A 26,451-nucleotide genomic window follows, 5' to 3' on the forward strand; every position below is an offset into this window, starting at 1 on the left:
ACTGGACGGCCAAATTCAGAGTCTATATATAATCCAGAACTCTGTTCCCCTCTAAATGATCCGTGTCTATACAGTTTTCATGCACCACAATGTGGCACTGCCTTTTGGGCTAGGTGCATGGGAAAGCATGGCCTATTTGGATTATATCAGAGTGGAAAGGGAGGGGATTTGGGGGCGTTGCTCTATTGGCTCTATGGGAGGAACGTGACATAGAGTCTCACTGTGGTCATTTCTCTTCCAAGATATGTCTCCAGCAGAGGTGCCTGTTTCACTTGTCATTGTACAGTGTAGCTGGAATCAACTTTTTGTCGATTACTTAAAAATATTTTGCTACAATAAAATTTGAAACTCTCCCAAGAAGGGGATACAAATTTAAGCGCAAAAAGGCACTTCCAGGGAAGGGGGTGTTGCAGACTGAACTGGCAACCGCCTGTCCAGGGGCAGGTCCTGTCGTTGCGTCGCCAGGAGAGTCCGGAGGCTGAGGTTTGTGTGGACATTTCTGGGAAAGCCTCCAGAGATCAGGTTGGCTAAAGGAGAGCCTGCACATCCGCGTTTTCCTGCACAAAGACTCAGCGCAGGTTTCCAGCCTAATCCGGACCCAGCCTGGGTAAACTTCTTGCGTTTTTTCGGAGAGGTGCCTCATTCCTGCCTCCAGAAGACTGTCTACTGGAAATAAACAATGCCCGAGGAATAATAAATTAATAAGTTATTAGGGTCTGAATTTCAGCGTGAGCGCATTTTGGATATTTGATTTGCCTTTAAAACATTTTGCCAATAGAATCTGAATTATTCTTCTGAGGGCTGTGGGAGTCTTATAAAGTTTTGGATGTTTGGATAACGGAAACAGTCTTTTAACAAATCTCTACGGGATTATAAGTGAAAACGTAAGTGTTGCTGACATGAACATCTGGATATAGCTTAATCACCATAAACTCTTCTCTCCTTCTCCCAGTGTCTGGCAAATCTAGAGCAGAGAGTGAAGTGGACTTTGTCAGCAGAAGGCATGCTCTGAAGCAGACCTGCGGTGTTATGCGCCTCTTCTGCACTCTGCACTTCTTCACGTGGAACTGATTAATTAACAACCTCAAATGCGCTAAAGACGCACCAGGATCCTGCTGGATCTGTGTCTTTCCCTCTCTGAGTGTTCACTTTATTTGACATCTCGCCAGAATGCGGGGGGCTTTTGTACTTAGTGTAGCTCTGATGTATCTGCTGACCTGGACAGGTGAGGCCGACAGACAGGCTCACCTCAGACGGATCCCATTACGCAAACGCACAAGACTGGGACGTTTCCAGCCAGGTTTAACGGTCAGGGAGCGCCTCATTGGCGGTGCGCGCCCCGGATCTACTGCGGCTATCTCCGTGCACAGCTCTAGGCAAGTGGAGGATGTGCAGGCTGACGATAGTTTTGTCAGGACAGAGACTACGCAGGGCAACACAGGAGGTCACCGACCAGCGATAGGGAGGAGGGTGGCCGGGCAGGTTGGCTTGCCCCGCCAGCCGGGCATGCTGCAAGATGAGGGCACTCCCGGTGCGAGAGCCCGGGTCGCCCGGATGCCCAGCGGCTCCGGCTCGCCAAACCTGCTGGCGAGCTTCGCAGGGAAGAACCGCGTCCTGGTGATCTCCGCGCCGCACGACTCAGACGGCTACTACCGGCTGATGATGTCCCTGCTGAAACCCGACGTGTACTGCGAGCTGGCTGAACGACACGTCCACCAGATTGTCATGTTCCACCAAGAGGGAGAGATGGGAGGCAAGGTGAGGAGGATCACCACGGAGGGCAAGGTGATGGAGGAGCCGCTGGATACCGCCCTCATCCCCAGACTCATGAGCTTCCTCAAACTGGAGAAAGGTAATCAGTGGGTGATGACTCTCCCCTGTCAGTGAAAAAAAAAAAAAAAAAAAAAAGTTTAGACGTAGAAGTTTCCATTTGGAGAGCCTGGAACAGCGCCTGCTTACTTTGTATTTGCTTTATACACCCACACATTTTGCTGACGCTGTTATCCTGCACTTCTTATTTTGAGTTGGTTAGGTTTGTTGTTGTGCTGCACCAGGGCACTTTAGCAGGAAAAAGTATGTTGACTAGACCAAACTTTCAGTTATGATACAGCCTTTTCAGCCCCAACACCACTTTGCCATTCTCACACTGAACTATCCTGATTTTCACCTAGATTCATATGAATTCAAATTTAAAAGGAAGAAAAAAAGAAATAATTTAAAAAAAAAAAAAAAAGGAAATTGCAACATCATTTGATATTTCATCCCCAATCTGTGATCTGGTGACCTGCAGGTAAGTTTGGGATGGTGCTGCTGAAGAAGACGTTGCAGGTGGAGGAGAGGTACCCCTACCCTGTGAGGCTGGAGGCCATGTATGAGGTGATCGACCAGTCGCCCATGAGAAAGCTGGAGAAGCTCCGCCAGAAAGGCTTTGTCCAGAAGTGTAAAGGAGCCGGTGTGGAGGGCCAAGTGGAGGAGGGCACAGTCACAGGTGAGAGGAGAGCATGTGAGCAATATTGAACAACCTGCTGGCTTTTCCAGGGGAGTTCATTTTGTGATTCACACTCTGTGGAGATCCTAATTGTCCTGTCAGAAGTTATCTCATTTTACTTTAAACAGTAATCTCCAATTAGGGTTGAGCGATGGGGACAAAATCAAATACATCTTAATGTCAGCATTGCGATGGTGCTTCAATAAGATATTTATACACAAGAAATATCTGATAGACTAACATTAGTATGGTTATGATGACAAACAATTAGAAGCAAGTAACTGAACACCAAGAACAGTCTGACAAGTCCAGGAAATTGTATGATATTTCTGTATCGCAGCCTTTAAAACAACAGAAGGACAACATTTATGCCATATGAAGCTACTAATATTGTTTTTTTTGTCCAATTAGTGATGGAATTTTTGTGCTAATAATTATATTCTCCTGTAAGTTACTGGCTTACAGGAGAAATCAAATACATTCAGTGTTTGTAAAAAAAAAAAAAACATTATACTAAAATGCATGTTTGCATGGAAATACAACTCAAACATTGTTGAAGCAATCCACTGTGCAAGAAATTACCTCAAAATATCAAAGTAATTAAGAGTATGAATCTTTTTGGTTTCATAGGTGGATCATTAGACACACCAGTAGAAAGAAAACCAGAGCGGAAAGAGATCTTAAGGAAACCAATCAGGAGGCCTCCGCAGACTACGACAACAACCACAGCTGCAACAACCACCACCACAACAACAACAACCACACGGCCAACCACCACCACCACCACAACTAAACCCACCACGACTACGACTCGGGCCACGACCACCACCACAACCAGAGCTACGACAACCACCACCAGAAGAACCACCACCACCACCACAAAACGACCCACCACCACCCGCCCTGTCACCACAACCACCACCACCACCACCCAGAGACCAACCAGGGCCCAAACCACGGCTCAGTGGTTGCCAGCCCCCCGGACCACTGCTGATCCCTACTACTACAACCGCAGAGACAGGGAGAGGTTCCCGCCCAAAACCACACCAGCTGGAGATAACCGCACCGACAAGGAAGGCAGAGACCCACACAGCCGCAAGCAGGCCGAGCTGGTACCCACCACGCATAAACCCTCCAAGACTAAACTTGGCAAGAAGAAGAATGGAGGAGAGAAGGTGATTAAGAAGGCTTTATGTGTTGGATTCCTGTCATTTGAGTCTCTATTGATTAAGAAAGTGTTTTAGGTAAGCCTGCGGTTCATCCTAATGTATATTGCCGATTACATTAATTGGAGGCATAGTGTTATTTTATATTTGCACTCATAGAGTACATTGAAGTAGTGGACCTTGACTCTACACGGGCGGTGGATTAAGGTTTTGGCACTAAATAGGGCACTCAAATTGGAGTAGGAGATCATATTAAAGTCATTCTTTTCTTATTTGGCTGAAAATTTTGGTGCTAAGGGCTCATTACTTTGGTATTTTTGCACTGCATTGATCAGCTGTCAGACAGCGTCATCACTACTGTGTTGTCTTATTCTTTGGATATTCCATCCATAAAGATTGAGTTTCTGTAGGTAATAGACTACTTTCTCTATTCGGACATGGTGCAGGGCACGATGTTCTAGTGTAAATCAGTGTTGCTTTTTCAGTGACAATTATTTCAACTTCATAAGTGCTGACTGTCCACTCAGAACTAATATAGCACTGGGGTGGGTGTTCAAAACTATTAAAAGTTTTAAATGAACTCAGATTGGGTGCGGGCTTACATAAATACTGGCATAGTTTTACACTGAGTTAAATTCACACTGGCAGTTTTGCTGCGTGGCTATCGCTGGTCATGCTTACTAGGCAGTTCTTCTGTTTATTCCATAGAAACCTCTGTGGCTGCTTCCAGTAACATAAAATGCATCACTTCCTGTGTACCAGAGGTTTTTTTTTTTTTTTTCAGGGACAGACCTGCCTGATACCATGTGCTTAACAGGAAATGGAACAAATGTAAAAGCTTTCCTGAACTGGCTATAGGTTGAATCACTATTGTATTACATCAATTGGTGAAAAAAGGGTCAAATAGAAACTTATTAATATAAGAATCTTATCTATGATTACTTTACATTTATTAATAACATATTGCTCTATTTTTTAGGTGCTGAGCAATGAGTACAAGGATAAGTATGAAATCAGCAAGCCAACAGTGAGCGATCCAGAGGAGACAGAAACCTACACCGAAATCAGCCCAGCCAAGAGGGGCAAAGGCAAGCACGATAAGCACGACAAGAAGAAGAAAAAGAATGACAAGGCTTCCAAAAAAGCAGAGAGGAGAGGAGGGAAGGCCGGAAAGGAGGGCAAGAATGGTGGAAAGAAAAACGGCAAGAAGCTGTTGAAGTACCATGAGAAAGAGGAGTACCAGAAGCCCACGAAGAAGCCAACCCCTCCCCCTAAGGGAGCTCTGGACTCCTTCCTGGACTACTTTGAGAATCGCAGGCGGCTGCTGGTGAGAACATGACATAACTCACATCCCGTAAGAGGCTCACCACTACCCTAACATGGTTCTCTCTCTAGCAAATATCACATTCAGGGCTGCAACCACAGGGAAACATCTGTGCTCACAAGCCTCGGATGGTGTGTGCTCTATTGTATTAAGTCACTACCTCCAAATACACAGGCCTACATGCAGCATTTTTAAGTGCTAAGTAATCTATGACAGTGGGGTCCCTAAGGGGAATCGTTTAATTTTACTATCACTTTGATTGCACCATCAATTAACACATCTCCTCCTACACAGGTATCTAGCACAGCTCCCCCAACCCTCCTGTCCCCTTGAGTTACTTGTAAGTAACATAAACAGTGAGGTTACATTTTCACTATTGATTCGGTAAAGCTCTCGAATCAGAGCAGAGAGCCTGCAAAAATATCTAGAGTCGAGTTAATTCATCCCAATGCTGGAAAGTACTGAAATATAGTTCCTTTGTCATTTGTTTTTTTGGCTTGAGAGTAAAGCTAGACGGCTGAAAAATGTTTACTCATTTCACATTTTTTTTTCATTGTTGAGAAATTGGAAATGTGAAAGAGTAGATGGTGGGGGGGGGGTAAGGTCTTGAAATTCCTGTGGGCGGCGGTGCACATGCCAGAAATTGACTTTTTAAGGATGGAAATTTCAGCACCTGGCTAGGAAACTGCTGAGTCATTTGTGCTGATGAACAATCCTTCCTCCACCTCGTGCATGCATCTATTTGGAATCGTGTGCTTTAAAGGACGGGGGAAATGATCACTTATTATCCCTTTAATTCACAGTGAAGTCCTAAAGTCACATTTCAGTGGCCTGCTATATAGATAGGCATTAAATAAGCCCGTCCTCCCACTTTTTGACGGGCTGTGTGCTAACAGACAGCCGTGTTTTGCAGCTGGAAGAGATTCTTATCACAGCAGTGTTGAGGATGGGCTGGGACAACATGGCCTTGCAGGTTAATGTAAACAATATCGCCATACAGAGGCAGTGCACTCTATCTCTCTGTGTGTGTATGTATTTCATTACACTTGTCTAACGCACCTCTACACCTCCTCCGGTCTCTCTCTCTCTCTCTCTCTCTCTCTCTCTCTCACTCTCTCTCTCACTCCTCCCTGCAGCTGATCACCTCCCCCAGCGAGGAGGGCAGCATGTACGTTCAGCAGAGAGATGAGTACCTGGAGACTGTGTGTGAGATGGCCATCAGGAAAGTGTCCATCGTCACCATCTTTGGCTCGCTCACCAACTCCACCATGAAAATCGACCACTACCAGCTGGGTATGTAGCTCCCACAAGATAAGGAAGGGACGAATCCTAACCGTAACCCTAATTCTCAGCTGTGTTTTTACTCTTCCACAGTTTCTTAACAAAATAGATTAGCTAAACTTAAGGCCATGAAAAAGTTAGAAAAATGTCTTTCATCCATTTCTTACAAATCTTATTTTTTTAATAAAAAGTGGTAGTTTTAAGTATATTAATACATTAGCTGTGCAGCATTATTAGTGCGATATGCTGTTTTATCATTGTGTTTTGATAATGGACTTCATTTTCCTTAATAATTAACTTCCTGATATTTTATCTCATACCATGTTCCCATTTATAGTTTCAGAACTTTAATAATCTGTGCCAGATTTGTTTTTCAGTCAGCTGCAGTCCACAGCACTCTGTTGGACTCCTTACATACTGAAATACACAGTAGCAGATTTTCTTCCATCTTCGTACAAGGTGGAAGAAAAAATGTCCATATTAGTGTTATCTAATATTGAGCCTTGAAATTGTATTTTTGTGAAAACATCTGTCGAGGAAGGGAGATAATTCCAGTTCCATCACGCGCAGATCACTTTGTTTCAAGAGTGGGCTCTAATCAAGTGGTGTTGTCTTGCCAGAAGTTTTACAGTCTGCCATATTTCAAGATATTGCAGCCCATTTCCTGGAAATTCCTGAAACTAGTGTAAATGCACTGTAAACAAGAGAATTTATCTCACCCGCCGGCAGATTTTTTACTCAATCTCACACCCAATACCAGGAGAAATGACTAGTGTATTGCTCACTAGAATTACACTGCATCTTTTTCCACTATTTAATACATACTACGATTACTATTCAAACAGCTGCAGAGTCAAACTTATCTGAATGTTGACTGTAAGAGGTTGAGACTAGTGTCGGTGCATCACACCACGTGTACTGTGCTGTCCTGGTTTCACCCTCCTTGACAGAGGCTCCTGCACCTTGCATCATGTCAGCTGTGATGTGCTGAGACAATAACATTTGAATATATGGCCTGCTGGCTCTGCCAAAGCCACAGCGCTGTGTCCTACTCAGTGCAGAGGATACTAGACAGTGTTAACTACTGAGTCCCATGATCTTGGCTACTGTGCGCTGGCTTTATTGTGCACGTAATCCTGCGGTGTTCACCGTGTACTTAGGTGTTACTTCTCCAAGACCTGTCCCTTTGCAAGGCCGAGAGCCTCTAATTTCAGCATCAGGTCTCAGCCTTTTTTAGCGTCACTTTCAATAGACTATATTTAGTGGCAAAGTCGGAAGGAGTACGTGGAGTGCTTTGGGCACTGTGACTCTTTATACATCATGTCTGCACAAACACACACGTGTACAGGAGGGGGGAGGCTAGAACATACCTTCCTAGTTGGTCATCCTGAGCAAAGGGGGGTAAGTCTGCCTCCTCTGGAGCTGATTTGTAAGCTGGAGACAGTTAGTGCATCACACCCACACTGTTTCTGTCACACCATACCCACCCACATGCACACACGATTATCTCATCATGCAATTATGAAAGCTTTTGAAAGACTCTCTTTTATTAAAGTCCTCACAGCCACTTGTTCAGAGGGAACAAAACCGCTGCTGTTTTTTATGAGATGTGCTTTGTCATTTGTGCTTGGCCAGCCACTGTATTTTGAGACATTTTACAGCCGTCTCCATCCCGAGGCCTTAGTTAGTGTGTGTTAATGTCAGGATATGCGAGCCCACTTTGTAAAACTTTTATTAGTCTGTCACTCCACATGACAACAGGGTTTTATCCAGATGGAATGCTGGAAAGAGTTCTGAGGTGAGGTCACACCCACCTACCCAATGGCAGGGCCCGGTTACACTTTTGTTCCACTTACCGGCTGGAGGGTCAGAGTGTGTGTTTGCATGTGCGTATATGTGTGTGTATGTACAAACAACTGGTTCATTCGTTGCTTCCCGTGGTAGCAGTTGGTTACAATTTTGTTCCACTTACTGACCAAAGAGTCATTCTATGTGTGTGTGTGTGTGTGTGTGTCTGTGTGTGTGTGTGCATGTGCCTGTGTGTGTATATACAAACAACTGGTTCATTCAGTTTAGCCCGTCCCCAACTGCGGGATGAGCTCATAGTGTATGCTTTTTACTGTAACTTGGTTGGTTAACCTCATGTATTGTATATATAATATATTACTGTGTTTGTTTTACGCTTCAGTGTGTACGGTCTGAGTCTGCGCCTGCTGTCTCCAGTGTGTGCTGGGGCTTTCCTGACATAATCGATCATTCACTGGGCATGGCAATAGAGGAGAGAGATGACAACCATTGGGAAACACTGTTCTGTAGCGTGCGTGCGTGTGCGCGTGCACAGAGGGAGTGGTGATTAAAGGCTTTTGCTTTGGCCTGTCTAAATGCCAGCTACAGTAAATTTCTAAGCCATCGGACCCTGCCAGATCTCAGCCAGTGAATAAAAGCTGGTCTTTGTGGGTGTCGAGTCTGTCCCTGATTCACTCTGCATGTTTCCATTCCGCTCTACATTGCTGAGCTTAGTTCACAGCCTTGTCAGAGAGATTTGCTGCAAAGGAACGTTGTTTGGAGCTTGGCTGTGGAGAGCGTATTTCACTGTTTTAATGTTTCAGAACCGGGCGCTCGCGTTGTGTTTGTGTTAGCATAGTTTATTCAATGGGAAACTGTATCATCGCAGTTGTACATCATCTTCCATTATGGGGTCTGATGTCCTGCCTTGTTAAAACAGAGACGGTTATGTAAGAGCTATTGTTTTTCAGATGTTATGACTGACCGTACCGTCTGAAAAAAATAATACCAAGTGTTGCATTTGTCAATTTCGCTTCTAGGAACAAGCTGTCAAAGCCAATGCTGTGATGCAAAATGCCTTGGAATTCCAATAAGAGATAATAAAATAAACCATTCATGTCTGAACATTTTGCCCCTTTGGTCACCTGTAAGTGGACATGTGGCTGCACGTGTATTTACGTGCATGGTGCTGCATGCATGCTTACATGTGTGCATGGAAGTTTGAATGCATAGTTTCACTGCTCTTACTGATTATATAGTACAGGCCCTCCCTGGTGATCACTTCAAGAGCGCTATCTCCTTTTGACAGTCCATCAGTTTAAACGAGAATTCCTACTTGATTTGCAAGCAAGGTCAAGTAAGAACTAAATAACAACAGATGTACGTCCTCTCACCAGCGTCTCCTCTCATCTCCAGAGAATGACAAGCCTATGAAGGGTCTTCGTCAGGAGGATCTAGTGAACCAGGAGCTGATCACAGACCTGAGGAAGGAGTTCGGCATGACGCACAATGACTTCTACATGGTGCTCACCGACACAGACATGAGAGTCAAGGTAGGGACTCGGTCTGTGTGCAAACCACGAAAAATACAGTCTGAAAATGGTTTTGGTCACGTTGTTCCCTTTAAGGATCAAATCATCTTCTCAGGCTGTGCTGCTTGATTCACTTTGCTTAGTGTGCGAGCGCACTGTTCAAATTAAATAAAATTACATCAAATTTTATTTATATATCACATTTCATCCATTTTGATGTGATCTGCATGGAGGAAGAAACCGAAAAGCAACAAAACACAGAAAAAGTACAAATAAAAAACAAAATAATTAAAAACATGGTGGAAAACCAGTGGAAAATAGTCTCCCTGCTTCACCAGCCATGAGTGCAGTTGTGAGTCTTTACCTGTGCTTTTTTTTTTTTTTTTTCACACTAATTCCCTCTGCATCATCAGGTGGAGCGCCCACCACTTTGATCTTGGCGCTTTCTTCCCTCTCCTCTGCCTCTCTTTGAAGGTGGGCTCTCCGTCATGTTCACTGGCCTGTCCCTGTGCTGCCAACATCCTGCTTTGACCAAACACTGTTTTAATTCACGCAACATGATGTTTGCCCGACAGCTGTGTGTGTGTATGCGTGTGTAGGTGCCAGGGTAAATCACCAGGCTGTTTTTAAGACGGCTTCAACAAAGACACCAGTGTTCGCCCCTTCTGCAGACAGAGGCAGAGACAGGGAAGTCTGTTAAAGAGCAGGGCACTGAGTGTGTGTTACGAAAGAGAAAGAAGAGAGAGCGAGCGAGCGAGGTGTGAAAGAGTCAGAACGAGCTGTGCAGCACCTTCAGCACATCCTCAGGAAAGTGTGTGTGCGGCTGTGATATTTCCAATATTCTTGAAAAAGCTGTAATTGTCTATCACTTGGTGATTTAAGTGGGATTCAGGGATATATTTAACCGCATGTCACCCGCTGCTTCCCAGAAGTTATTATCAGGAATTCTTGGGATGTGGCAAGATGCAGCCACACCACATCTAGAAACATGTCCCAGTGTTTTACTGCTCTTTATTGAAAACATTTTCACAATTGTTTTAAGCAATAAAAAATCCCAGCTTGTTTTTTTTATTATTATTCTCCATGTTGCCTCCAGATTTTCCTCCACAAGAATGCTGAAATCATTGCATGGCTTCACTCCATCTCTAAAATCAACTTGTGGCGTGACTGTTTTCTTCTCGCTGCTCCCCTGTTAGCAATCCTATGAGGTCCCCATCGCCATGAAGGCCGTGTTTGACTACATCGACACCTTCTCCTCCCGCATCCGTGAGATGGAGCAGCAGAAGAGAGACGGCGTGGCCTGCAAAAAGGAGGACAAGCCGAGATCACTGGAGAACTTTCTCTCCAGGTAGTGCAGCCTTTTCACGGTGTCCAGCCGCTTTCAACGTGCACGCCGAGCCGTCATCAACTGCCTGAAACGGGATACATACATCTGCTTCATTGAATTTGTCTCTAATATCCAGTTGTCAGTAGATTGTAATCAGAGACAGATTGAAACATACATCACCCTGGTATATCTTGTTTGAATTTGGGATAATGTAATGAATGATTGCTTTGCCAGGGAGTTAGTGGTCAGAATTAATGGGTGGTCTGATCACATCAGTGTGTTTCCTATGCCATCAAACATCTGGTCCTCTACTCACACTATCAGCTGGACCCTAATTTATTGCATTTATAAGCCCTACTTGGCTGATGCTGGTGGACTGTGTGTGTGTGTGCGTGTGTGTGTGCTTGTGCACCCGTGTGTGTGTGTGTGTCTTGCACAGATATTGAAAGTAACATAAATCCAAGCCATTCCTCCGGCTTGATTCACTGCAGTCACATATTTTCCCGAGATGTCTAAAACAGACAGGCTGTCTTTTGTTTCCATGGAGACCTGGATTCCAGTTGGATGACAGTGCAGAGATTTGGCAGGTTTTTTGACCATAATTTGAGGTTGTCACCCTCTGGCAGTGGTAGGATGGGAATATATCGGTCTCCAAGCACAAACTGCTTGTCTTGGTACGGAGCTTTCACCGCTGTCCCACAGTGCCACTTACATCCCGGGCTGAAATCTCCTGTGATTGCAGGTTCCGCTGGAGACGTCGCTTGTTTGTTATCTCCGCCCCCAATGATGAGGAGTGGGCCTATCAGCAGCAGCTCTACGCCCTGACCAGCCAGGCCTGCAACCTGGGTGAGCCTTTTAAATGAATCACAGTCCCAGGACTACCATAATAATTAAGCAATTGAAGAGGTTCTTGTTTTTTTTTCTTTCTTTTCATTTTGTCATTCTGGCTCCATCTTTTGTGATAAGTCATCTTCTCTGTGCTTTGTTTGCACTGCAGTTTCCAGAAATCACTTGACAATCAAACAGCGCGGTCATGTCATGCCTTTCTCCTGGGATTTTCTGTTTCTGTTTCCAATCTCTTCTTTGTTCAGCCACGGTGGCGATCACTTCTCATGTTAACAACCTGATTCTTCTTCTGTTATTTCCAAACAAACTGCTATTTTTGCTGCCAGTAAGATAAAACGCATCATTTCCTTCTGAGATGATGCATTGAGGGTCCAGAGGGAAGGATGAGGGATGAAGGGATTGAGGGATGGGGGTAATGGTCAAGGGATGAAGGATGAGGGTTGAGGGTTAGGGGATGAAGGGATGGAGGGATGGAGGAGGAAAATTAAAGGGATGAGGGAAGGAAAAGGGGGCGAGAACAGATCGGAACAGAGCGGAGAACAGAGAACGATGATTGACTGATGTAGACCAGAGGGTGGAAACCTGGGGAGTAGACACTCTGAGTGGGGGAGCCTTCTCTTCTGGTGATTTCGTAAGAGAGAAGAGGGAAAAAAGGGGGTTTGAGGGCGGAGATGCGCAAACTGAGACTGGGAAAGGAAAGGGATGTGTTTAAGATGTAGTCTTTGATACTGAACTTAGTTATAAAACTTCAGATAAAAGAAGGAAAGGACATTAATTACATCAAAGCAACAGGATTCCCAATTTACACTAATATTCAAATCATTAGGACAAGCATGAAAAATCCCACTATAAACCAGTATACCTGTTGTTTGAACTTTGACAGGGAAAAGATGTGACTGTATAACAGAACACACTTAATAGGAACTGGTGTATTTTATCCAGAGTGTGTCATAGATGTCCTTGTTATTGGACTCCAAACATCAGGAGTTTGTCCAGCAGCAGCGTATAGCCCAACATAAAGCCCAGCTCTTGACAACACATTAATGTTATCCACATCCAAAAATAAATTTACCTAAACCAAACTATCAGTTGTGATCTGACATAATAATTCTGACACCTGACTGGGGTAATAGGCTGTTTAACTAAGGCATAAACTCATTCCCACAGTATCAGCCGTGCAGAAAGTTTCCAAACGCTGCACCAATTTGGGCTCATGCACTGTGCAGGGACATGGTGTCCTCTTGTTCTTTTATACGTTCCTAATGTTCAGCACAGCAAATGTACAAGCTTTCATTAACTGTTAACTAACTGAACTTAACTGAAATTTATGAAAATGAAAACATAATTTCCTCAATCCATAGTTTCACCTGCACCAGATTCATGTGGGTGCAGATTGCAACGGAACAAAATCTAATCTTTCCACCATGTCTCCGCCAATAACAATCATTTTCTGTTCTGTACACTTTTCAGCTTACCGAGTGATATTTCATGGTGACCTTACGTTTACCCAAGCATGACTCGGTGTCCTTTCAGCGCCTGCCAAAGCATTAGTCAGAGCGCTTATGAATATGCTAATGTGTTCACCTCAGGGAGAGCTTGGGCACATGAAATGTTTTTTTGTTTACTCCAGATGTTTTGAGAGTCTGTGTGCGTGTGTGTGCACATTATGTATGTGTCCGTGCTTATGCATTGATGAGTGTATGTGTAAGTGCCCGTGTACGTGCAAATTTGTGAGTGTATATCAGCATATGTGTGTATCTGAATGATGCATTTACGTGTGTGTGTGAGAGAGAGAGCATAGGGATCCCAGATGACAGAACTGGCGCAGTGCTGGTCTGTCTGGGGATAACAAGCTCTTTTCCTTCACTGACAATAACCTTTCCATTCTGCTAGTTAGTCAACTTTTCCACAGTTACACTCAAATATTATTGCCATATATTGCAAAAAGTGACATTTATCTAAACTTCACAAATCTCAACAGCTTGACCTTGTCTGACAGGTTTATGTAAGATACATGGAAACTTTAAATAGTTCAGACTGAACAACACCTCTCACTAAAACCCAGTAAATGATGTCACATCCAATTTAAACTCATGTTCCTGTGTTGTTTATATGAATTAAAATTTTAACATTTTTCCATGGCTTTGATCACCTTACACTTTTGTATGTTAGGAACGCAGAAATATTTGTTATATCTGTAACTTTTTTCCATTGCATTCTTGCAGTGCTGGCCATTGAGGAATTTGATGTTAACAGCTGCACTCACTGTAAAGCCAATCTGATAAGGCTGTTAACTAAATGCTAAGATGTAAATGTGACATTAGTCTGGATCTGCACTCTATGTATCTGTTTTCTTTTTTTTTTGTGCATGTGTTTGAGCTTATTAGGAGCAGCAGTCAAGTGACTGGGGTGAAAAAAGTGAACTTGCTTATCAGCAGACCCAGACCAGGGGCTGTGTGGACTGTTTCCCCTCATGTGTTGCTCTTGGCTCGGCCGGCACCCAGAGCTGCACCCTCCCTCTCTGTCCCAGACAAAGGCCTGTCCTGCTGACTGGGCTAAGGGCCTGGGAGGTTTGATCCTGGTATTCAGCACTTGGCTCTCACCTAGTAAAGCCAGTGTTCTCATGTGGTTGTTGTGGGCTTTCTCTCTTAAGAGGAAACAGCTTTTTGGCCGGGCTTGCCAGACCACCACATTCTCCCTTCAATACCTAGAAGCCAGCGCTAGGATGGTTCCAATAATAAACAACTGCACTGAAATCAGCTTGGATAAGCAGAAGGATATGATAGATAAGAAACAGGTGGTCAGCATATTGTAGATACTGTCTATATGCTTGTTTGAAGTCTTACTTACACTGTTATCTCTCTAAGATATTTGGTTTTCTTTCGCTTGTCATGGTGACACAGGTCTGAGACACATTTCCATTCTGAAGCTGGTCGGCACAGAGCAGCTAGATATGGGTGGAGTGCTGGAGCTGTACCCAATCAATGGTAAGACCGCAGAAACCGAACAAAATTATGTATGTTACTGTAGAGTGGGCATGGCTATGTAAACACACAGAGAAATATACACAGTACCTCTTTTTATTGACACAGGTAGCTCTACTCAACACTAAGCATTAAAAGCCTGACACTCTTCCCACTGTTTTACATTCAAATAGATCTCTCTCCACCAGCTATAAGTCATCGTTTCAGCACTGAAGCCACTCCTCATTCAAAATCAGTATCCCAACCTATACAAAATCCCCCTGCCCATCCTAGCGTCTCTATGTCCCACTCCCGACCCTTCATCACTGTTTCCTCATGCCCCCTCAGGAACTGAATGTTTGACCAACCTCAAAGAAGTGATAGCATCAAAGACGGACTGTCTGCATACACTCTCACAGCTGCATAAGCATGCATGCTGCTGCTGTGGTACGGGTGTCAGAATTGAAAATATGACAGTTATGCCTTGGATTTCACATGACCCGGTAGATATTTCACCTCAGAGCTCTCAGGAGGACTCTTTACCAAGACGGGCGTCGGCTTTACTTAGAAAAGGGAAAGGGGAGTCAGGCTTATGCAAGACTGTAGAAACTAGGTCGAATGGCAGGCTTTAGTGGACTGGTGTTTAAATTTTGTCTCTGACATTAAAGGGATAGTTGGGAATTTTTGACAAAAGTTGCATGAGTTATTGACCAATAGTGATATTGTAGCATGGACAAAACCTCAGCGAGGCAGTGAGTCCTGTGGTTGGAGATTTCCCAGCCAGTCCCGTCTTGGAAGGACAACAGCAGCATCAGCAAACAGAGACTGACAAAAGGCATTTTAAACCGCAACCAAAACACACACTCACAAAAACCACAACAGAATACATTGTAGTTTGTGTATTTTCACTGCCTTACTGTGCTTCCAGACTGCTCCTTACATTGGAGCTATTTTGTTTGTTGAGCTTGCACTGGACACAGCAGGCAGCCTCTTTGGTGACGTGGTTTTTGAACAGGCTTCAATGCTTAGTGATGCTGTGCTTTTTCAGCAGTCAAATTAGTTTGAAAATAAGGAATTGTCTGAAAGAATAGTGGTGAAAATGCACAGAATATATTTTCATGTGAACCTGATGTAAAAAAAATATTGAACTACACCTTTAAAGTACTGGGAAAAGGTCAATATGTGCACTTTCTGCACAAATTCATGTACTTCTTATGAACTTTGCCCTGTCCAGGGAGTGCCACAGTGGAGCGCGAGGGGCTGTCAGCCACCCTGGTGAAGGACATCAGGAACTATTTCCAGATCAGTCCGGAGTACTTCTCCATGCTGCTGGTCGGGAAGGATGGCAATGTGAAGTCCTGGTACCCCTCACCCATGTGGTCCATGGCCATTATCTATGATTTGGTGGACTCCATGCAGCTACGCAGACAGGAGATGGCCATCCAGCAGTCGTTAGGCATGCGCTGCCCCGAGGATGAGTATGGTGGCTATGGTTACCATCAGCATGGATACGACCATGGTTACCAGGACGGGTACCATCAGGGTTATGGCTACTAATGGATGTGTGCTAGGCAAGGATGTGTAACGTAACTGATCCCTGCCCTCCAGTTGGTGGTTGGTGGTTGGTGCTATCAGCCCTTAACCTTTTCCTCTTTCCTACCCATCCTCTACCAGGCAGTTGGCTCAGTTGGAGTGAGGTCCTTGAAAGTTTTGTAGCACTTAGTGGAAGCCTCAGTCCTGTTGCTTCCACCTATCTGGTTGTTTGATATATAGCGTATGCTGGCAGGTGAATGGTGAAAGACGAGAACCTCTGATCAGGACTGGCTAGTCAAAGAAATGTATAGATGAGCCTGGAGGTTCAGGGATCTCTTCTGTGCCTACTGTTATTTTGCATTTCAAACTTCAGACTGTTTTGCACGCTACACTATCTGTCTCCTTCACTTGTCTTCCAGGCCAAATTTACATTTTCATCTTATCAGCAGAGACCTTTATTTTGTAGATACTGGGCTAAAATAAGACATATGTATTTATTGGACATCTGTTGCATTTGAGGTACAGTTACCTATTACGTTATGGAAGGACACTGCCACATTATTTCTCTTTTGTAAAGTTCCTGTTGCTATATGATGTTCTTATTTATACTCTATTGTGCTATATGACAAATAAACATTTGTTTACAACCAATGACGGTTTCTGAGTTGGTATCCCTGTCCAAAGAATATCATCTATCACATCAAGTTTGCAGTCTCAGCTTTACCCAGTTTCTCCTGGAGCAACATTGCCTCCTAGTGGCTGTTAAGATGATTACTGGATGGGATGTATCTTAAAATTAAGTTCAGAAATAACACAAGCAATACTAATTAAGCTTGATAGTATCTTTCATCAATAATTTAAGCAATGAGGGTGTTTTCTAAAATAATATATTTTGAAAAATTTGCACATCATTATAATCAATACAGTAGGAACAGAACGTATTAGAGGATAGTAGATCATTTCTGAGGATAGATAGATAGATTTACTTTAGATAGATATATTTACTTTATTGATCCCAAACTGGGAAATTCTCACACTCTTCTCTCTTCCTCATCCCCCTGATCTGGTCCTTGTCCTCTTCCTCCTTCCACTCCATCTTTTCCTGTCTCCACTTTCCTACCACCCTTTTTTGTTCTCCCATCTCCTACCATCCTCTCATCCTTTCTCTCTCCCCTCCTAATGCTTTCACTCCTCCACATGGCTCTCTATTGTTCCTATACTTGTTCACTCTTCCACCATTCTCCTCTCCAATCTCCTCCTTCAATCAAATACCCTTTACTTGCTACTTATCCACTCACACATGCACATTTTCAGGATTTAGGTAGCATTTATTTGTAGGTCACATAAAATCCAAACAACATGTTTGAGTTATAACACTCCATCCAATCAAAAGGGGTAAGATTTGTTATGTGTATTCCAGAGGGTGCTTCCATATTCAAGTTGAGCATTTATGGCACAAACAACATGCTAACAGTACAAGAGAGAAACAGTATTTCACAGTTGTACAGTATAAGAAATCCCCCCCAGCTGAAAGCAGAAGGAAATTAGTTCAAGGTTAAAAAAGTGCACCAGGAGCCAGTGTGTTGTGCTTTTATTAGCTGAAAAGTGGCATGTCCTCGCTGATGGTCCTGGTATATGAAAAGGTAATCCGGCAATAAAACTGGCATAAATGTTGCTGTTCGTCACTGCGCTGTACATTATTCCCCTTAAAACATCCAAATAGCTGCACTGCAATAACTATTGCTCAATGCAATGTTACTGAAACTGAGAGATCATTCAGAAAACAGAGCTGTCCAATAATAAAAGTGGTAAGTTTCATTTCCTCAGATGCCAGTCACAGTAAGAGAATAATTTCCAAGCATATACACTGACGAAATGGATCCTTGATATTTCTCTGACTGCAGACAGGCACATACAGAGACAGGCACATCTTAAAATTATGTACATCAGCCTTACAGTATTTCTGTTACCATCGCAGTGGAATAAGACATCCAATAAAGTTCATCACACAATCACAGCACTGTCAGTCACTGTATTCAACCACTGCCACTCATTCAGAGAAATGCTATAATAGACTAGGAAATCTAAATCTAAGGAACAGTGCACTTTGGCCCCCAGTTTTCAACACCGCATATGTAACAATGTGCGCAAGCCATACATATGACCATTTCTAGGCAAAGTGTGATTTTTCAATTTGTACTTGTCCTTGAGATGGAGCAAAAACTAAGCATAGCCTTGTTTTTCATTGGTTCAAGAGAATTTACAACTTTTTCAATACGAAACTGATCAACAAGGGAGAAGTTCATGTCCACTTCATCTATTCATGACACGCAGCATCAGAAAGACTCCTCCTCTGATTCACTGTCTGTGTTGGGCTTTGTCAGTCTCTCCAGCTCCTCGCCATCCTACAGCACAAAGCACAATAACAAGAACATATCAAAATGAATGTATAAACACTGAATAAATGCTGAATAAACAAAGTGGAAAAAGCTGCAAAAAGCATGGTGTAGCTCCCACCAAGCTGCTAGGAAGCCGGAGCATCTGATACTAAGGTATGTTCAGACAGTGGAGGATTTACTGCTTTAAAAACAGAGAGGGGAAATACCGTGCATATTCAAGTTGCAGCTGCTAAACAGCTAGATGCTTCTGACGGTGTTGTACTAAAACACACCTCAACATTGTTGAGTATTTCACACAGGAGAACTTGCTGGTCATGAAACTACCACAAAGCTCCTCTGGCTCCAGGACAGTGTCCTCATAAAGCCCCACCAGAGACGTGCGCCGTCCTTTAACTTCCTCCTCCAAAGCCTAATAGACTACATTGACCTAATGAAGTTACGTGAGGTGAGGCACGAGGCTGAATGCTGTTTTCATTGCAAGGAATCAGGTTTCTTTCCGCACCAAAGAAATTACATTACTCAGAAATGAGAGCCAGGTTTCCTATAAATACTTGGGTCTGTGTGAGTGTGTCTGTGTGTGTGAGAGCTAAACCTAACCCTAGATTAAAGTAGAGGCAGAGAAGAATGAGTCTTTTTGCCTTTAGATTGGACCGCTGTTTAACTGCCGACTCACAGGCTGACAGTGCAGACTCCATGGAGGAAAAAATGAGTAGTGAAAACATGTACAGGTGAAATTAACAAAGCAGACATTCAGTTAAAAGTCCAGCGAAAGTCAATTAAAACAACCATCTATTAGAGAATTTTTTTTTTTTTTTTGAGAATCAACAAATGTAAAGTGGCCAATCACACAGTGAAACCAAACAGACAGCAACTGGAACCGGAGCGAAGAAAAGTATACGCTGCTGCCAGAGAGTGCAAGCCTGGGTGCGTGACAAGAGTAGATTTGTGATGTTTGCATACAAATAGTTTCATCAGTGTGCTCTGTACCCCTCTGGACCTCTCGAACACCTCTCCGTTGATGACCCGCAGCTTCTCCTGCTGCAGGCTGTACTCCGGGTCTTTGGGCCGGCTGGCATTGTAGATAAAGATGGCCAGCAGGATCACGGGAGCCTGGAGGAAGAAGTCCAGGGAAGGGCGGAAGTCAAAGAGGAAGAGGGAGAGGGAGGTGACCAGAACGGTGGTGATTTGGCTCGTCAGCAAGTGGAACATGTTGTCTCTGAACTTCAGGATGAAGGCCACAGAGAGACCCAAGGCAGCTGGGCAGAGGACAGAAGACAAACAGGCTTTCTTTCATTAGGCGTCTGAATCTTTGGATTAACAGAGACTCGCTGGTTGGCAATTTGATTTCAGATTTTATTATTATTATTATTATTATTATTATTATTATTATTATTATTATTTAGTCTTTTGGGAGGATTCAATTTGATTGAGTCAGTAAATCATGATTTGAGTCAACAATTTAAATCAGTAATTTCAGACAAACTTTTATATCCATTAATTTAAAATAAGCAATAATGTAAGGTTATAATTTTTCTTCTGACATGTGACAAAACAGGCAATATAATTGCTTTAACATTAATTATTAAAATTAACAAATAAATACAAAAAACATTTCTGATTCATTGTATTCTGTTAGATCAACACAAAGCTGTCAACTGGATTAATTCTATTAATTTCTTTTAGCTGATCAATGTAGCTGAAGCAGCAGAATTTCTAATCAGTGCAATGACTGAGTTGTTACACACCCCTACCTTTTATGAATCATATTTTCTTGATCAGTCAGAAACTACTTTAACTGTAAAATTTTTCAAAGGTACAATGTAAATCATTGGCTTATGTAAATACTGGTATATCATTAGCTTATGTACATACTGGTATGTGTAATTTGGAAAACCTCATCTCCATGGTGTCTTAGCATAAGAAAATCACTTTTATAGAAAGCTATATTTTAATGACTGATGCACACTGTACTGTGATACCCACCAGTGACCAGCACCAGGCCCACGGAGTAGATATTGTGCCCATAGAGGAGGCCACAGTGCAGGGTGAGGCCTCGATCCTCCCTGCCCAGCCCCAGCAACAGACCATTAAACACCAGTCCAAAGGCATAGCTGCAAACCCCCACAAGGAAAGATTAACATTACCCTGGAAGAATCAACATCAGTCATGCTCCAGTCATCTATGATCACTACTGCTGGCTGTTTGCAAGCCGCCTCTTACAGTTTGCTGTTCTGTATGAAGATGCTCTCGGTGAGCTGGTCTCCCTCTTTGAAGATCTTCTCGTTGTAGATGTTGGCCATGGCGGAGATAAAACACTGGATGAGGAGCAGGACGTGACCCACACCAAAACTGCGAAGCCTCCCCAACATCTTGTCCCTCCAGGCCTGCCCTGGCAGGGAGGACACCCACGACTCACTGGCACTACAGTGGGATGGGGGGGTGAAGACACAGGAGAAGAAAGAACAGCACAGAATAAATGAGTACAACTGGCTGAGTGAACAGCTGTCTTCAAAAGATTATTAAGTGATCTATCATCAGTGTCAGCTAGAACTCTATCCTCAAAACAGTTTCTGGACCCTAAGAAAAGCTAGATTGTTTTTTGCTTGACAAGCAGCTATCCGTTTTGGCCTTTATACAAAAGGGTTTTGACAGAGTTTTCTATACACAAGGCTGGAAGAATTTTATCAACCCCAGTAGCATGCAATCCTACTTCCACAACATAAAAAGTTATGTTGGTATTGTTTAGTAACTCTTTCAGTTCCCCGTCAATATATTAATAACTAATAATTTTTAAATATGGTGCAGTAAAAACTTTAATTACTTCTCCCTCAAGTCTCTCAGGTATCATCAGGATCATCACCCATTCATGTATTCCTGTTTTAATCACGTTACCTGCTGTTCCTCATCTGCTCCAGCAGCTGTGTGTAGAGCAGGCAGGAGTTGGACGGGGTCGAAAGGGGGCTGGAGTGGAGACCAGGCACAGCTATAGACTTCTGGCTGTCCCCTGACCCCGTTGTCAGAGAAACAATGGACAGGAAGAGGATAATCAGTGCTGCCCACTGGACCCAGGACAGGCGCCTCCTGGAGGAGAAGTGGAGAAACACATGAGTTAGTTGTTTTAAGTGTTCTTCCAGCATGGAGGAGAGGCAAATGACAAACACAGTTAAAATGGCAAATGTCTATGAAGGCTGTGGAAGTGCAACAACATATCAAATGGGGGAAATGAGTGTGAACTGTGCAGTCATCACCTGTTTATCTACAATGAGACACATTTGAAGGCACCAAAACATCCAGATTGTAGAGCACAGCCTTGAAAAGAACAGAACATGACCGCTGGCTGCCTCGCTGATTGAGTCACTTACTTTAGAACAACTCTGAAGAGTATAGCTGTGGTCAGGATGACAAAGTTGGAGAACAGCACGGCCATGGCCTATGGAGGAGAGGGAGCAGTGAACGCTTAGAGATAACAGCAACGACAGCAGCACTTAACAACTCCACCAAACTCAAAGTCTAAATCTTACACACGTAAGAAAGGACTTTCTCTAAAAGCTGGTATGTTAAAGGAGCATTACACCTGTATTGACATCACAGTACAGAGTTTCCCCAGGCTTTAAAAGAGGGCGATGTGTCTAAGATACTCATGGTATTGGTTTTGTATGATGAAACATGCATTTGCAAAAAACATTATGTACAGAAACATCTGCTTGAAGCATTTTGGTAACCATATACTTCATACTTTATCTCAACTCCCACAGAAGCCCAAAAGCAACATTAAAATATCTTCAGGTGGTGGGGGAAAAAAATCATGGGGTCACTTTTGCACTTTGAACCTAAGCCTATGGATGTGGGTGTATACTATGACCATGTATTGAGCTTTTTGTTGTAGCAGAGAGAGAAGCTCACAGGCTGCAGGTAGGTCATAACATAGAAGATGATGAGGTTGTCCAGGAAGTAAAGGAAAGCAGGGACCGACCACTTGAGGAAACTGAGGAAGGAGGCACTAGAGGAACAGCCCAGCTCTCTGCATGAGCGGCCCTCTGGAAGAACAAACAACAACAAGGAGCCAATAAGTATGCCGTATCACCACACACACACACACACACACCGAGTCAGACAGCTGTGTCTTTAATCAGTGCTGTTTACCTCGGACTATGACCCTGAGTGACATGACCAGACAGAAGAGCAGTTTAAGCGCCTCAGCCAGCAGATTGACGGACGCAGGGAGGAAATCATACTTGTTTTCTGCACAGAAATAAGGAACAAAAAAGCTCAGTCAGCAAGACACCCACACTTTGGAGCCATTTCATAATGCAACATTTAAGATCAGAAAATGTGGACAAGTTACTGAAAAACAAGACAAAAAATACCAAAAGAATGTTCTGTTCCAGATGGACCATATGTCCCAAATTCCTATCTATCTAAAGATTATTTGGAGACAACTTAACACATCAAGCTAAGTCTGTGCTGAAACATTATATCCATCTAGCTGTCAGTCACCTGCATTGGCAGAGAATTTGAGCAGCAGGATGCGGCTGGTCCCCAGGGTGACGAAGCCCAGGCCCAGGGCCAGAGTGTAGGCCGAGGAGCGGGAGCAGAGCCTGGGGCAGGGACGGCAGCACGCCATGGCTGGAGCTGGGACGGGACGGATCCTCTCACATTAAAGCCCGCTGCCAACACAAAGACACACACAGCCGGTGATAACAGCCCGCAGAGGAAAGAGAGAAGAGGTACCACCCTGCACTTCAGAGATGCAAATTGCTCCAACTCCCTTGATTCCAGAAAACACCGTCATCAGCTGAAGGCAATAAAACAATCAGTTGAAATAAAACCAAAAAAAACATGGACGATTTTCATCACATAAACCAATAAGCAAACACTACTCTTACAGCTCCACGGCATTAATAACAACTTCTCACTCCTTCTTCAAACAGTACAAGTGTAACACTCACCCAAAAATGAAAGTTCAGTCACAATCACCCCATGACAGCAATCCACTCTTGGTCTTACTCTAAGTTTGAAATTACATTAAATGGTATCATAACCCAAAACAGATGTGGCTGAATATGAACATAGCTCCGGAAACAGTGGAAGAGTGCAAACGCACCCCTCTTTGCATATGTCTGCATGGTTAACGACAGTGATGGGAGGTAGTTTCACTAGATGGAATTAAACTAGTTGAACATTTTGAGGTAGCTTGCAAGTAGTTTAACACAATTGAAATTAGCATTGTGATTTTAATACTTTTTTTTTTTTTTTTTTTTTTTTTTTACATTTTGAGGTGGAGTTAACTAACTGAACTACAATTCTGGCTGGAGGCTAAGATCGTAAAGGGACTACATTATTAGTATTATCACTGCCTCTCCCTCTCTTGGGTGAAACCCATTTGACCAACTCGCCCTTCTCCCTGTTGCACCAGATATTCTGCCCTGACAACTTGCCCTGGTAGGCAAGTCCATTGTGATGGTAAGGATGGCAAATTAAAAGGTCTAAAAAGGTGCCAGTTCAGGATAAACATGTTTTAAACTAACACAGGTGCATAAAAATCCATTTTTGCAAGTTTACCTTTTTTCTATGAATAACCCAATTATGCATGTGTCGGTTCATAGTCAATCTTGTGCCATTTAAATGAGACTTCAACTGAACTGATTAAGTTCATTTTGTCTTCTATTGTGATATACAATTTGTCTGAATAGAAGAAAACCCTTGTAGACTTCAACTGAGTTTTTTTGTACTCGTGTCACTTTATTTGGTGTTAGTCTATAATTTTGTATTGAGCTGCACATCATTACGTTTTGTCATTAATTTTAGTTAACCAAATTTGAGGGTATTGCTGTGGTTCAACTTCTTCCAGTGTGAAACATTCAGTAGCTTGTAAAACTATGCTTTCAGAGTAACTTGCTCAACACTGGCTGACGGTACAGTGGCACGACAGGTCTGACATCACACTAATAACATAAGACAGGGCTGAATATGAATATAGCTGCTGGAAAAGTGGAAGGGTGCAAACAGCTACATCCCTCTTTACACAAACAAGCCTGCTTGTGTTTTCTCCCTTGAAATCTTAACACATATGACTGAACAGCTGTTTGATCAAATCACATTCCTATAAAACCACGCAGTGCAATGCTTGGTTTTGTTCAGAGGAGGGAGGACTTTCCAGTTAGTTTAAGCAGACATATCTAAAAGCATCACAGCTGAAAAATAAAGTTTTGCGAACAGGGAAGCCTCCTAGGGAAAGTTCACATTGCGCTACTCCAGCATTCAATGTAAACTTCTAATGATCTGCGAGAGGGCTGGACTTGGTTATTTTTGATTTTTGAAGTCTTGTCCCGTTAATAGAAACCTTACAATATGTCTCCTCATTGTTTTGTGCATTTCGGCTAATTAACCAACACTCCTCGGTGTTAAAATTCAGCAGTTTTACGGCAAACTTCACACTACATGTATTTTGTGACGCTGCGACTTAACGACTAAACTTCATTACGTTTCTAAGTAGCAGGTGTAACGTTATGCAGTGTCACACAGCATTTAAATGGGTGTAAACACACTCTAAAGATATTTTTACCACAGCAACACAGCCTTATCTTAGCCGAAACAGTCTTCACCAAAGCCGATATTACAACACTTCAGCCGTCGATACAGTTAAAAACAAATGAGGATGTAAACACTGCCGACATGCCCGTCTCTGTCTCCACACGTCCAAAAAACACGTTTGAATGTTTGAATATCCAGCCGCATGTTCTCTTACAGCACCAGCAACAAAGTGTTAACACGAAACATGAGGTTTTTAAAGGATTCTTACGTTTAATCCTGCTTTTCTCCGGGACATTGCGGAACCTGCTATGCACAGCTGATGCTGGGTCCTTCCTGGTCCCTGCCTAATCTTAAACCGCGCATGCGCACAAGTGCCTAGCTGACGTCATCCTACTTAAGAGAGCTGGTGTTAGAGGAGGCTTATTATAAGAAAAATGATCTGGTGGACAGACTGTAATGTTTCCTGATATGCCAACCGGAGACAGTTTCACATTGTTCGACCTGTCAGGATGAATAATAGACTTTTGTAAGCAAAAGTATTTTGACTTCAAGAGCTGAGGGAGGGAACTGGAGGCAGCCTACAGTTGTTTGCATTTTGCTTTGCTCCAGCTTTCTAACTTCACCCACACACAGTGATGTAATGGTTAGTACAAAGGTAGGTAAATTAAAACGTCTAATTGGTATTCATCATGAGGAAAACGACCACAAATTCAAGCAAATGCCAATATATTTAGAGGTAGAAAGAGTACTGAAATATTACTCTAGAGTGATATTACTTAACTATCAGAAGTAAAAAAACAAAAAAAAAAGTACTCAAGTGACGTAGAAGTGGGGAAAAAAAGCTTCAAAATGTACTGTGAGTTCTTAAAGGACACTATGGCAGAGTTCAAACTAAGTTATTCTAATTGGAAAAATTAGAAACCAGTTAAAGTAAAGTAAAGTCAGGCTATTCTTGTTCCCTTGCCTATGGAAAGCCCACAGACATGAGTAAATATAATTATTTGTTCCACCTCTTGATCATATTGTATTGATTTATGTTGTTGTTGTTGTTGTTGTTGTCGTTGTTGTTGTTCCTGAAATGAGTATGAATCATGGTGTGAAACGGGTGTGTAGCAGTGACCTGTTGATGTATCCCTGATCAAAACTCAATCTATAGCAACTCCAGGTATGCAGGTGTTGTATTTGACCGTGACCTCTGACCTCCTGGAGGGGAGTGGGGTCAGCTGCCCTCATGAAGGTCAAGCAGCACTCGGGTGTTGCTGTTATTAAAATA

General features: G+C 43.1%; 2 protein-coding genes across 4 annotated transcripts; one reads left to right on the forward strand and one right to left on the reverse strand.

Moving 5' to 3' along the window:
* The first annotated feature begins 276 nt into the window (after window positions 1-276).
* On the forward strand, window positions 277-16,896 carry ccdc80 (coiled-coil domain containing 80). Its single transcript, XM_030081291.1, has 11 exons — window positions 277-607; window positions 953-1,852; window positions 2,291-2,488; window positions 3,119-3,663; window positions 4,634-4,981; window positions 6,115-6,271; window positions 9,461-9,597; window positions 10,773-10,924; window positions 11,646-11,749; window positions 14,653-14,736; window positions 15,947-16,896. Exons 2-11 carry the CDS (start codon window positions 1,171-1,173, stop codon window positions 16,267-16,269), a joined length of 2,730 nt encoding a protein of 909 aa, XP_029937151.1. The 5' UTR covers window positions 277-607; window positions 953-1,170; the 3' UTR covers window positions 16,270-16,896.
* Window positions 16,897-17,552: 656 nt separating this feature from the next.
* slc35a5 (solute carrier family 35 member A5) lies at window positions 17,553-25,566 on the reverse strand. 3 transcript variants are annotated; one of them, XM_030081026.1, is made up of 10 exons: window positions 25,447-25,566; window positions 23,142-23,311; window positions 22,788-22,886; window positions 22,548-22,681; window positions 22,007-22,074; window positions 21,537-21,725; window positions 20,865-21,065; window positions 20,628-20,755; window positions 19,632-19,900; window positions 17,553-18,650 (listed from the first exon to the last, which is right to left on the reverse strand). In XM_030081026.1, exons 2-10 carry the CDS (start codon window positions 23,266-23,268, stop codon window positions 18,582-18,584), a joined length of 1,284 nt encoding a protein of 427 aa, XP_029936886.1. In that variant the 5' UTR covers window positions 23,269-23,311; window positions 25,447-25,566; the 3' UTR covers window positions 17,553-18,581. The 3 variants fall into 3 exon arrangements, with proteins under 3 accessions (XP_029936886.1, XP_029936883.1, XP_029936885.1); XM_030081023.1 differs by having other exon boundaries at window positions 19,605-19,900; XM_030081025.1 differs by having other exon boundaries at window positions 19,605-19,900; window positions 23,142-23,308; window positions 25,447-25,511.
* Between the last annotated feature and the right edge of the window lie 885 nt (window positions 25,567-26,451).

This window comes from Myripristis murdjan, chromosome 21 (genome assembly GCF_902150065.1).
Source record: "Myripristis murdjan chromosome 21, fMyrMur1.1, whole genome shotgun sequence".
Lineage (NCBI taxonomy): Eukaryota > Metazoa > Chordata > Actinopteri > Holocentriformes > Holocentridae > Myripristis > Myripristis murdjan.

Coding starts and splice junctions, on each gene's coding strand:
- slc35a5 (XM_030081023.1), bottom strand. CDS start 23,268: ATGGCGTGCTGCCGTCCCTGCCCCAGGCTCTGCTCCCGCTCCTCGGCC. Junction 20,756..20,864: donor TTCATACAGAACAGCAAACT/GTAAGAGGCGGC, acceptor GGGGGTTTGCAG/CTATGCCTTTGGACTGGTGT. Junction 19,901..20,627: donor GGGCCTGGTGCTGGTCACTG/GTGGGTATCACA, acceptor TCCTCTGCCCAG/CTGCCTTGGGTCTCTCTGTG.
- ccdc80 (XM_030081291.1), top strand. CDS start 1,171: ATGCGGGGGGCTTTTGTACTTAGTGTAGCTCTGATGTATCTGCTGACC. Junction 9,598..10,772: donor ACACAGACATGAGAGTCAAG/GTAGGGACTCGG, acceptor CTCCCCTGTTAG/CAATCCTATGAGGTCCCCAT. Junction 14,737..15,946: donor GGAGCTGTACCCAATCAATG/GTAAGACCGCAG, acceptor TGCCCTGTCCAG/GGAGTGCCACAGTGGAGCGC.